Source organism: Aulonocara stuartgranti (genome assembly GCF_965226115.1).
Source record: "Aulonocara stuartgranti genome assembly, chromosome: 19".
NCBI lineage: Eukaryota > Metazoa > Chordata > Actinopteri > Cichliformes > Cichlidae > Aulonocara > Aulonocara stuartgranti.
The window spans coordinates 20,078,075-20,091,221 of NC_138955.1; the positions used below are offsets into that span (position 1 = coordinate 20,078,075).

A 13,147-nucleotide genomic window follows, 5' to 3' on the forward strand; every position below is an offset into this window, starting at 1 on the left:
AATTCTGTCTGCACTTGTGTTCATCTCCAGGCATGCAGAATGCTGTCCGCAGTGGAATGGGTCTGCTGGGCATGCACCCTACAGCTTCCCTCACCCACCCCCTGCATCAGTCTGGACTGAGTGGGCAGAGGATGCCCGGCCTGCTGCCTTTGGATGTGCGCCCCAACCTGCTCCAACCCGGAGCCGCTGCTCGCTTCCCGCTGCTCATGCAGCAGGCCCATGCCCAGCAAACCCCTGGCCTCCTAGACAGTCCAATCCAAGCTCAATCCCGCCCCAGGGCTCCCTTCCCTCAACTGGACCCCTTCCACCGGCCCCCCAACATAACCAGTGAAAATGTATCCAAAACAGAAGATGAGTCGTCCTCTGGAGCTGACGAGGGCAAAGACCAGGACTACCGCTTTCCTCCGATGGAAAAGCAGAGCACGGGTCTGCTGCGGACCCCTCCCCCAGAGCATAGGGAGCCCCTTGCAGGATCAGGAGCAGGCGTGAGACCACCTTTGCTCCAGACCCCAGGTACTCAGCCAGCCAGATCAAGCCTCGTAGGCCGTCTGCAGGCCCTTGCAGGGTTTACACCCGATAACCGCTGGAACCAAGCCAGAGGGGACTTTGATGAACGTGATGGCATGCGAGGAGGCCCCCAGGCCCCAGGTGGTCCAAAGGGCTTCCCGGAGGCTGGTCCCACACCTGGGCAGAACTTCCCCAGCCGCTTTGATAACCGTCCCGGGACAGCAGCCGGTGTTTCTGTAAATGCTGGAGCTGTTGGGGGGCCACAGGCTTGGAACCGTAGTGGTAATGCCGCAGCTCCTTTTGAGAGCGAGCTCCATCAAGACCTAGATGAAAGAAGACGCCCATGGGACAGGCAAAGAGATAGAGATGAAAGAGATTTTGACTTCAGGAGGGAGATGAATGGTAACCGCCGCAGCCGCGAGAGGGAGCGCGAGAGAGACAGGGGCCGCGACCGCACCAGAGAACACGAACGCGAGCGAGACCACGACAAAGAGAGAGACCGCGAACGTGGAGGCTCAGCACCCCTTCTCCCTCTGCCCACACCTCTTCTACCAACTCCACCTCTCAATCCTAACCTGACACTGAACCAAGGCAAAGTGCTTGCTCCGCTTAAACTGAACCCTCAGATTCAGCCACGATTCCAGCCCCCGCTTTTGCCTCAAGCTCAGGGCAAGCTCCCTCTGCTGGGTCTTAATCAGGCAGCGCCTCAACTTCAGATCAGGTCTCCTCCTCCATCACAGAACCAAGCAGCCGTGCCCGAGCCTGAGTCAGAAATCCCAACTCCATCCGAGGCCCCCCAGGCACAGCCGACACCCTCGACGCTTTCGCACGACCCGTCATCTGACGGCGAAGGTCAGAGCACATTGACTGAGGCGCCTCCAAAGTCAGAGTCGTCGCCACAACCAGAGACTTCTCCACGCACAGATTCACCATCCCAGCCTATAGCCCAGTCCGCCTCTCAGACCACTGCTTCTTCTGACAGTGAAACCCCTAGCCATGCCTCACCACCTGCTGAGGCATCGTCCCAGGACTCATCCATGGCCTTCACACAAGCTGCCAGCCCCCCCGAAGATACGACTCACTCTGCGGAGGAGCAGAAAAGTGGACAGAAGGATGAGGAGGAGTCACAAGAGAGACCCTCCTCTCCCCAACCGCCGGGGGTCAGTGGACCTGAGCTGGACAATGATCAGAGTGAGCCCGTGGAGGATGCTGCAAGTCTGCCAGTGGTAGACACTGTCACAGACACTGAGGGGACATAATCATCACTCAGTAGGTAAAAGATCATTTTGTAAAGTTGTCTCTTCTTCTCTGTACTCATGTCAGCAAACTACCACCACCACACGGGACATGACGAATACTGACTCACACTGTCTGATAACAAATGATTTTATCCTCACAGAAACCAGTGTACTTAAATAGAAGGCTCATTAGCTGATTTATGGTTAGAGACTTTTGTTTGTATTTTATTTCCTTTTTTCCTTTTTTTTAAGTTGTAATGCCACACCACCCATTTTAATTATGAGCTTGGTGAATTTTATCAAATTGCCTGCCAAAATGTTTCAATTGTATATGGGGAAATTTAGCTTTGACCTTCCTATGGAAGAGAGTAAGAAATCCTGGCTGTTCGACAACGGATTGATATACTTGAAAATGGCAGCTGTTGGCCCAATTTCTGTCTCCTCTTCTTTTAAAATGCTACTGCAAAGTTTTCAATGAATGCTTTTGTGGTGTCTTGCAATGCTTTTTTTTCTTCTTCTTTTTTTTTTCTCCTGAGCAGAACAAATGGCCTCCATACATTAAAACCAGAACAGCTGCTTATAATTGGAAAAAAAAATGAGCATTTTAAATAGAAAACATGAAAATGTTGTATCCCCAAAATAAATGTCTGTAATTTGTTTCTAATTATCCAGTGAACACAAACAGAACATTACATGCCCGGGGGAAGAAAAAGAAAAAGGAGCAGAGGGATGTTCTGATGTCGGCTGCATATTGTTTTAGTTTGAAATAAACATGCTTTGTCTGTTTAAAACACTTGCTTTAGGACTGTTTTCTGACCCAGGACCAGTGGAAAATGCTTTACAGACTCGTGTGCGCGCACACACACACACACACTGTGTGCTGTCACTTCGGTCGATTTGATGTTCTTGTAACTCAAGTTGCTGCTATACCATCCATCCACAGAGCACTTTGTTGGATGCAACCGTGGGACTTGTAGTTTTTTTAGTCTGAGGACTTCAGCCTGTATGTTTCCCTAAGCTTTTTGCTGGGTGACTGTTGAGGATGGGATTGTGCCTTTTTGACTGGATTTGTCGTTCACGATGCTATCCAACACTACTGTGCGATGTACATCAGACTGTGCGTGCAACTCTGCTTTAGACAGCTCACTGAAAAGAACGCTCCCTGCACAGAATTGACTGACCTACAGTTTGAACGGTGGCTGCGCCGTTTGTGCAGCGCCTACCTAGAGAACAATATATCCTCCATCGTTCTGTGCATGCAGGCCTGTAGCCATGTTTTAACCTTCTGTCTTCTCTTGTTCATTTCATACCTGTAGTGGTTTTCTGTTGAGACGTACCTCTAGATATCCATAGTCTGCTGTTCTCTCAGACCAAATGTCTACTACAGGAGTTGTGATGTTGAATAAAAGTTCAAGGTGCATCAGACTTTCACTCCTTACTGTCATGAATTCCCATTCAGGCTGACCAGAATCATTATTTTGGGATTAATAGTCCAATTCACGGGATTGGATTGCATCTCAATAGTCTGTAACATTTCAAGCACCACCCACCCGCTCTTCATCAAACAGTAGGAACTCACCTGGGTTTGGTCACGTGACCACAACCTGTGATGGATCCAACACGTGCATGAAGCTAAGACAAATAGTTTCATGCGTGTTAGTCGTTTAAACTGAGTAAATCATATAAATTGAGTTCTTCACAGCTGTTTTTATCACAAAAATCAGTTTAGAGAACCAAAATACCAAAATAGCATTTTGAGACCCGACAGACTGGACAAAGGCGAATTCCACACTGCAACACAGACATCCAAGCAGACGCCACACGAGACCTGCTGCCCTTTATATTTTTTATAATTTAAAAAAATCCACACAACAAAAGGAAACTAATAAAGAAGGCCGGCTAAAATACCCCCACCCTGCCGGAGAGCTGGCTGCTACTGGTCGATGTGCTTACTCAGCACGCACTAGCACCCAGCTCCTCTGCGCTCATTTATGGCCTCACTAGGGTCCGAAAAAACACGAGCTGGAGGATTCATTAAAACAATCGCCTCCATCAGCGTGTCTCCTGGCACCATCTCAGCACTTTTTATTGTTATAGAGAAATGGTGGACAAGAGCAGTGCAGTGTGCTGCTTAATGTCTCTACCTCCACTTAAGCTTAGTCTCTTAGTCCAAACAATAGTCAACAAAAATAGATTGCATGTAGAGACCCGAGTTCTGGTAAGAATATCCAGTTGTGTGTCTATGACTCAGTCCATAAAGTTCTAGCTCCCACCTGCCTCCCAAAGCCTGGGCAGTCAGCCAGGTCCATCTTCCTGCTGACCTCCCGAAAGAAAGATTAGACAGCCTGGAACTTTCAATCAATGGCTATCTGTACTCAAACAGACACACATGTGCACAACAGTTGGCTAGGTCTTCCATTCACAACAATAAAAATAAATATTCGCTGGACGGAGGTCAAGCAGCTTCAGTTACATGTCTATGGCTGGGTAAAGGGCATGCCACAACTGTAGTGTGATTTATTTAGGAACTGCAGCTTTCAAATAGGTCCCGGGTATGATTTAGGATACTAGCCTATGTGAGGTTTCCTTTCTCTGCACGCTGTCCCACCTGCCTCCGATCTGAGTCTAATGCCGTTTACTGTGCCAACCCATGCGCACTTCATACTGCATATAAATTCTTTGCCTGACCTTTACCTTTTAGCCCAGCATGGGCACCAAAACTGTATTTAGTATTTATTTATTTATTGTCATTGTCAAGAACAATGAAATTGCGTTTGGGGCTTCCATACAACCCAAAAAAAAGAAGAAAATAATAAATACCCCTTAAAACCCAAGTGTACATATTTAACCCAGTGTGACTCCAATGCAATAAGACAATCCTTAGCAATAATGTTCGTAGAAATTCAGACAAAGACCTGAGAAACATGACAAAATACAACAATGCAACCCATTCAATATTATTGTACTGTGAGATATGATATCAGATATGATAGTTATCTATTTAAGAAAGAGGGGGGGGCAGGAGGGGGAAGAGAATAAAGATATGATGCACCAATGCAGACCAGTTCATTGCTATTAAGAAGTTGGATATGGTTATTGTCCGTGAGAGGGGGGCAGAGAGTTCAGGAGCCTCACAGCCTGTGGATACAGGCTGTTGGCCAGTCTGGATGTTCTGGCCTGTATAGACCTGTACCTTCTCCCTGAGGGCAGCAGATGGAAAAGTTTAAATACTAAACTGTAATGGCATGGAATAATGGTACATTTCCAGTTTGTACCCTGGCAGAAGCGCTAATGTGTGGTTTTGACTGCAGGTCAGACACACAGAAGTTCCCTGCTGTGAGGAAGTTAATTAGACACAGTGCTAGCTTTTGGCTTGTAAAAGGCTTTTTACTGTGTTGTGGGAGAATCATAAACATTTCCTACCCTAATAATGGCTAAACTTCAAGCCCTAATTTGTTCTATAAAGAGGATTTCTCAGCAATTACGCGATACACTGGGGGTCCATTTTCACAACCGCTATGGTGCTCCTGCTGCCTTAGTATTATAGCAGTGCCATTACTCCGTCTGGCCATTTGGGGTCAGTGTGGTGCTGCAGCACTTGTCAGTGCGCCGGCCTTACTGTGCTCAGTGCAGACCGGATTCTTTGAGTGTGACGGCTCAAAATCTGCAGTGCTCACCTCTCTTACCTTCTGTTCTTCACCATCTCAACAGCACCGTGGCAAAATATCTCTACATAAATCCCCCTCCTTTGAAACAACAGTAACCTTGATGTAAGGATACGGGCGAAGGAAACCACTGATCCATACGGGACCTTCATTGTGCCAGGTCCTTGAAATGAACTCATTCCATACCTTTTTGGGATCAATACAGACGTGTTGTGATAAATGGAATGAGGTCTTTTTAGTGTGAAACTTGGCTGATTTCTGCAGCTTCCCAGTTGCTGCATTCTTAATTGATTAAAGCTATTGATTAGGCCTCCTAAAGCCTCCAGACTAAAATGAGCCTTTATCTGCCATGGCCAGATACCCAGATATCATATTCACTCACTGTGCAGCCTGTGCCAGATGCAGAGAGCCAGAGCGTCTCTGCTGGTGTGACCACTCGCACAAATTCATGAGCACCAGAGATGGAGTCAGAGCAAGAGAGAGAGCCATCTATCTCCCATCCACCTAGTTATGCAGGAGAGGAATCCCCTATCTCAGCTCACAGTCTGCAGCCACAGTAATTACTCAGCTCTGTGGGAGTGCGCATAACTTTTCCTCTGCTTTCAAGAAGCCACTGCCCGCCCGGCTTCCCGTTATCAGGGCCAGCAGACACTCCTAGACTGGGAGGCGTCCAAAGTTCTCCTCACCCAGGAACTTGGGCTCGCTGCAAAAGAGCAAAGTCATACAGCTGTCCCACTGTGCCACAGGAAGTGTGCGTGCAGTTAGAGCAGCACCGGAGCTGGATGTTGGTGAGGAGATTCGCTCAAGGCCACATCAGCAGTGCCTGTACTTGCAGCATACAGGTATAAGCAAAGCTCTTCGGGTTTTAGCTTTCTGTTCTTTTAAGCATGAATTTTAATGTGCAGAGCCACAGGGGAGGTGGGGGTTTGTGTTTTATAGCTTTTAAAGAAGGAAAAGTTGAAAGTACGACGCCGAGGCTGTGATGGAATTCATCATGAGAGAGACAAAACACGGCCTCGGGTGACTGCACGTCAGTACTTTGCAAATTGGATGAACGGTTATGTGTTCGTGCTGTTTACTCGGACACATTTGATGCTGACAGCTCGCGTCGTGATAGAAACGTCTGTGCAATTGTACCCATCAGCCTCACCTGGACTGAGACAGCCTGGAAATAAAAGATATTCAGTAAATTCAGATGTATCACATTTAGATAAGGCTGATGATTCCCTCTCACGGAACATTTTGTCTCATTTTTTGATGAGACTTTTTTGTGTCATTCTCTCGAGATGAACAGAAATTTGATGGCAAGCAGTCTGTTTTTTCCCCCCAAGACTGCTGAGAGGAGGAGAGAGCGCCTGTTTGCGCCAAGTCAGTGTGTATTTGCATACTGAAGAGGTGTGTGTGATGGGGGGGGGTTAAACGCTCGTCACTGAAGACCTTTCTATACTCACATCCTTTGTATGTGTCTGTGTGTGTGCGTGCTGGAGCTGTCAGTGTGACGACTTGGTGCAAACACACCGGGGCAGAGACACGGGCCTCGCCGTTTAGGATGCGAGCAGCTCTTACCTCCGTGCACGCTGTCAGCGGTCCTATCTTTCCTGCCCGTACCCTCACTTCAAAACACACAAATATCAGTAAACATAGGTGCATGTAAACAGATCATGTATCTGCTAAAAGTGGCTGCCTTGAAGCGATTACACGAGCTCTGCTGGTGCTTCTACTTCTCGTCTTCAGCTGTCTCTGCATTTCTCGAAGGGTGAACGTGGGGTCATCGGGGCAGGGGATGTTAAAGGGCGCCACTGTTGGGAACAGAAGGAGGACTATAGGAAAATGAGAGTTGTCATGGAGGCAATTACAATCCACAAACACCTGATTCCCCCTCTCTGTTTTGTTTTTTGTCCAACCATGGCTCACAGCAGGGCACAGTGTTGTGCTGGGTGATGGGGAGCTTATTAAATCTGCTAACACAGACAACGAATATGCATATATGTGTGCTTGGGGAGTATGCAATAGGGATGAGGCGGAAGATGCTGAGCAAGCAGGGAGCGGGCTGTTTGACAGCGCAGCACATTGTGCCTGAGAATGGGGGAAACTGGGAGATGTGTATCAGGAAAGACAGGCAGGTACTGGATGCAGCCCCCATCACTCTGACATTAGTGGTGCACACACGAGGGTGAGCCCGTTAAAATGTCGTACGCACTCTTTAACCAAATCCCAGATCGGTTTTCTCATTATGAAGCCGCCTCTCGTTTTTCTGCACTCGTCTGCAGCGACACGAGGTGTGTGACACACACATTCGTGCAGCCTTAACACACTGCAGGCCTTCTGTATTTGTTTTACTCTCATGCGCCGGGTGTTGCCTCCATTCACGGGTCTGTCATCATTTGAGAAAGACGACCTTATAAAAGCTGCTTATTAAAGGCTGACTCAGCTTCTTCCTGCAGATGTGACACCTGCTTCTTAAACCGCCAAAACAAGCTTCATTGTTTCCATTAAGGAGGATAGTGAGTGTGCGTCTACCTGCCCACACATGAATAAACAGTCGCTGTTTGTTCCCCACCCCGGGCCCTTTTAACCCCCACTCTTTTTAACCACCCCTCCTTGCCGTTTCCAAGCAGCAGCTAGCTGGTAATTAGCCCTGAAGGCCTCCTCATTGTCTGCCTGTTTGTTTGGTGAGAAGCAGATTCCCTCCTGAGAGTCGGAGGCGTCACTCACAAGTGTGCACAAGAGACGGAGCAGACGGTGTCAAGTATAAAAAAAGAGGAAATTCCAGACTCACCAGAATGAGGCCGGAGCGAGGGGTGATGGTGGTGGTGCGTGGCATGTGATCAAACCTGGTAATGTGTTTCATGGACAGACTGCAGCACTCGTAGATGTTAGAACGTGTAGACCTGATGGAGAGTTTGAAGGCTGAAAGTAGCGCTAGGATCAGTATATTTCAAATTCAACATAAAGTCAAAGCTCCTGAAACAGCTCTGGGATCAGGAATAGCACCTTCTTTGTCTTCTTTCCAAATCCCCCACAGAATACCACACAGTCATAAATCTATTACTTTATAATGTCAAAGTCAAAGGCCTGCTGCAGTTGTACCTTATTATTTATATTCTTTAAAATATCAAATTCTTGTATTTATTCTTGTTTTTATCAAAGAAAGCCGACTTGTTGTACTTTTGAACATTTTTCCAGGTGTGTGAAGTATTCTAGCAATAGACCATTCATGTAGAAATCCCTACCACCTCAGCAGCAAATATCTGAATTAAAAAACAAGGTATCATGGAATATGCTGCAGTCTGATTTCACAATAATAAATACAGCAAATAACATTTTCGTGAAATCGATACAAGCATTTGTGATCAGTTCTTTCGGTTTATTCAGATGTTCATTTTCTTTGTTCCTGTTCACGTACGACAGAAAAAAGAGAAGAAAGTACATCATCTTTTTAATTCTAAGGTTTTGTCCTTGACGACATCATAAAGCACACCTTTACTGCTTCCATGGGAGTTGCGAGGGTGCTGCATCGGTGTGAGCACCTCTGAGCTGTGTGTTAGCTCAGTGCCAAAGGAGGAAAGACATCAGCAATGATCTTGGAGGACCTTTCCATCAATTCTCAAGGCATGTGAAACCATTTCCAAAACAATTTAAAGTTCATCATTCCACAGTGAGAAAGATTATTCACAAGTGTAAACATTAAAAAAGCTGGGGAAATGCATCCCAAGAGCTCCATTTCAGACTTTACAGGCCTCAGATAGCATGTTAAAGGTTCAAGTTAATAATATGATTAAGAAAGGACTGAACATGTTTGGCTTGTTTATAAGGGCTCAATAAAGAACACGGCAGCATGGCTTAGGTTTGCAAAATTACATCTTAAGAAACCAAAAGACCTCTGGAGCAATGTCCTTTGGACAGACGAGAGCGAAGTGGAGACGCTCGTCCATGAAGCACAAAACCAAACTCAGCACATCAGCACAAACACCTCAGACCGGCTGTCAGCACGGTGGTGGAGGGCTGATGATCTGGGCACCCAGCAGTTTGTTGGGTTGACCACAAACTCCTCTGGATACCAAAGTACTCCAGAGTCAAATGTGAAGAAATCCGTCTGACAGCTAAAGCCTGGTGGACACCGGCTCGTGGAGTGAGAACCATGACTTCAAGTTATTGCAGCTGAGAGAGATTCTGCAGGCTACAGAATCACAGGGTGGACTTTTCACTCGTTTTCTTCCTGAATAATGACACGAGGCCCACGTCACCTCTACTTGCAGCCCGGATGTTGATATGAAGAAATAGTTTTAAAAAGTATTATTCGAAAAATGATTTAATTAGAAGGCAATATGACCAGCGTGTTACAGACATGGCCCTTTAAGACTGTAGCCCCATGGGCGGTGTAGTCCTCGCTGCAGGGAGAACGTGCGCCCCTCCGTGTGTGAGCGCGAGGAGTTGCTACCGAGCAGAAACGGGAGCTGGAAGCATGTAAATATAATAATAACCACTGCAGCCAAACAGAGAGCCTGACAGCCCAGTTGGAAGTAAGCTATTAAGACTCGACTGTACACTGTGTTCGTGTTTTTCTCCAAAACAATAAAGTTCTGCTGGAGCAGCCTTTCAACGCTTCTTTCTGCCTCTCGCTAGCAAAGTTGACCCAGACAGTAAAGTGAGTTCCCGGCTACGAGCCCGACACGGAACCCGAAGTATTAGCCGGAGGTCTCCTTACCGCGGACCTGTCCGAGGTAACAGAGTGCAAACATGTTGAAGGCTGTGTTAGTTCAGTGAGAGATTTATTTGGAAAGAAAACAATTTTCACTTGACTCAAAAACTAATGTGTACGCTTATGTATGGAAGCCCGTTTCCGCCACTAAATAAAAACAAAAAAGCTAGTATCCATAACTCGAAATTTCGAGAAATATAACTCAAAATTTCGAGTTAGCTCTGCCAATCAAAAATATACGTGAATGAGGTCGCGTTCTTGTTACTCGGAAGCATATGGCGCAGAGGAACGCGCACTCAAAAACGGATCCCAACAAATTGGCGCTTTCGCGAGTACGTTTGCTGATAGTAACACCATGTGATTCAGCTAATAACGCAAGGATTTCATCATTTGTGAAGCCAGGCTGAAAACACAAAGCAATCTGTGCATTCACGACTGGATGTAATACTGGTAGCTTAGCTGTAGCATTTGTAGCTGAGGGCTTCAGCTTCCGGGTAACGAGGAAATGACGTCATTCACGTAGATTACTGATTGGCAGCGCTAACTCGAAAATTCGAGTTACTTTTCTCAAAATTTTGAGTTAATAAATCGAAATTTCGAGTTAATATGTCGAAATTTTGAGAAAATAACTCGAAATTTTGAGTTATGGATCCTTTTTTTAGTGGCGGAAACGGGCTTCCATACTTACGCCTGCATATTTGTTAAATACAAACAAAATTATAGCAAAAGTGCTGCCACGTGTCTGGCCAGAAAGAGCTGTTTATTTGGTAGTTCAATGAAAGGCTTCAGGTAGTCAAGAGTGAGAAAAAATTGCGTTCATGTTTGCAGTTTTTTCTTGTTAAACATTATTTGAAATTAAATAGAACAAAGAAAACACTACATTTTAGGAAATATTAGTGGGTGTTTTCTTGTTTGTTTTCTTGTACTACTTGAACACTAAAGTGGCCCTCCAGTGAGATGACGGTGCCAGAAGGGGCCCCAGGCTCATTTGAGTTTGAGACCCCGGGTGTAAGATGTCATGTGTTGTTGTTTATGGGATCATATTAGAAGCTAGAATCTCCTGATGCGTTAAACCTTTGCACGTCTTTTGAAAAACTAAAAAAGTTCAGATATGGGACACTTTGCGTTACCAAGAGAATTCTTCTCAGTTTAGCTCCTTAGAAGCAAATGGTTTTTTTGTGGGGGGGTTTTTAAAAAATGTTTTATTTTTTATGGATTGTTCATACTTCTCAGTTAAACCCAAGATCAAAATGTGCGCGTGTTTCCTCAGGGTGTGGTGCTATTCATCCATCTACATTGGTCTGGTGAGAATTACCCAGGTTTGGAGCTACTGTGTTGCTCAAAGTGCAAAAAATGCATTTGAAACACTATCTGGTTATGTCTCTCTCTACAACTCATGTGGTCATCTGTTTCTATGCAACTCACTCCCCTCCAAAGGTTGGGGTGTGGCCAGCTAACATGAGGGCGGTCACCATCAGTGCTGACGTTCTGTCTCGCTGTCCCACCACAAGCATCTCATCGCAGATAAATGCATGCTCCCTTTGGCACGGTGGTGCAGTTGGCAGGTGTAGTTTCATAAGGAGAAGAAACTGCTCACAACAAGATTTCTGGAAACAGATGTTGTTACTTTCTTTATTCCGATATATTTTTTCATAGGCATAGTGCCACTTAGTTCCATTATATTGAAGAGGAGTCAGACATGTTTACGCCACATGTCTCTGAAACCTTTTAGATGGATAAGCAGCAACTACAGAGGAAAAACATGGAAATCAGAGTTTGCCGTCAATCATTCCTTTGTTTTTTGTTAATATGCATTAAAAAAATACTGAAGAGGAAATTCTCCAAACACAGAAAAGTAGATCCTGAGTCCTGAGTGGTTAACCCCGTGTTCAGCGCCTCAAACTTCCCTCCTGCCGTTTGTCCAATCTGCCGAGTCTGTGGGCGTGTGTGCGGCTCTGTCGATATCGCCCGTGACGGTTCCTATGCCGCCCCGCTGATGGGGATTAAACATTCATCATCATGTTTATTAATGACCAGCAGGCATCAGGGGTCTCCAGGCTGTCACACACATGCTGCAGACAAGCTAAAGCTCACGATTTCTGGCACTTTCTCTCAAGAACTTGCACACAGAATAATAAACACACAGCTACCTGCAAAGGTGGCTTAAATATTCATGAACCCCTCCCTTTGTTGTTGCTTGTTTTCAAGCGTTTTTGATGGTTAGAAGTTCTCGTGTGTGCAGCTATCGATCCACTGGCCTGTTAAAGAGTTAAAGAACAGATTTTGTGTCTCTCTGGAGCGCCAGCCTCTCCCATGGGTGGAGGGATGGACTGAGAACATCTGTGATGGCCGACTCCTGCAGAGACACACCAGTGTGTGTGTGCAGGGTTGAGTGGTCTGTTACCTATAGAAGCTTTAGAGGAAGCGCACTCCCAGTTTATTTCTTCCTTTCTCTCTCAAATAGACATGTAGTCATTTCTAAGCAGGCGGCTGCGCAGGCAGAAACCAAGCTGCCATTTTTATTCAATAAAAGCTGTGTGGCTGAAAATCCTTTGAGTTTATTTGCAACTCTGCATTTTAACCATTTTCATCATTCACTCTTCAACTCGGAGACTCGGAGATGTGCCCTCCTCTTAGGTGATACTCATAAAAACGACATACTTTGCACCACAGCCTCTGCAAATGAAATGATAAATGAGTGATGAGCAGAAGCGCACTGATGCTGCACTGCTCACAGCCTGCCGTCTCATTCTGTGTGGTTGAGCGTCTCCCTCCATACCTTCATTATTATTGTGCTCTGCTGCCTCCCCTTATCCTTTTTTTTACTCCTTTGGCCAGTCGTGTCTCATTTTACTTCTCTGCAGCTCCATCTTTGTGCTCCACTCTCCATTCTCCCCAGTGAAGCGTGTCACAGTCTGGTCAGATTTCTTGGTAACGGAGCCTCTCAGTGGGAGATGCTACCCAGATCATAAAACTCGCTTAAAATATAGTTTGTAAAGCTGTGCATTGTGTGAGTGAGGCTGAAGAGCAAACTA

The 13,147-nt window shown here is 46.0% G+C and overlaps 2 protein-coding genes across 6 annotated transcripts in view; both read left to right on the plus strand.

Moving 5' to 3' along the window:
• scaf8 (SR-related CTD-associated factor 8) overlaps positions 1 to 13,147 on the plus strand; it is a 44,790-nt gene that overhangs the window by 22,690 nt on the left and 8,953 nt on the right. For 3 of the 5 annotated variants that reach the window (XM_082515069.1, XM_082515072.1, XM_082515073.1), the window contains one exon: positions 31 to 3,170. In XM_082515069.1, the coding sequence (XP_082371195.1) occupies positions 31 to 1,766 (1,736 nt within the window). In that variant the 3' untranslated portion in view covers positions 1,767 to 3,170. Of the gene's footprint in view, positions 1 to 30; positions 3,171 to 13,147 lie in introns of those variants that run through there. The other 2 variants (XM_082515070.1, XM_082515071.1) reach the window with 2 other exon arrangements.
• The window catches only part of tiam2a (TIAM Rac1 associated GEF 2a), a 74,976-nt gene continuing 71,671 nt past the window's right edge, over positions 9,843 to 13,147 (plus strand). The window contains exons 1-2 of the mRNA XM_082515065.1: positions 9,843 to 9,933; positions 10,037 to 10,134. The gene's annotated coding sequence lies outside the window, so the exon portion shown is untranslated. The remainder of the gene's footprint in view (positions 9,934 to 10,036; positions 10,135 to 13,147) is intronic.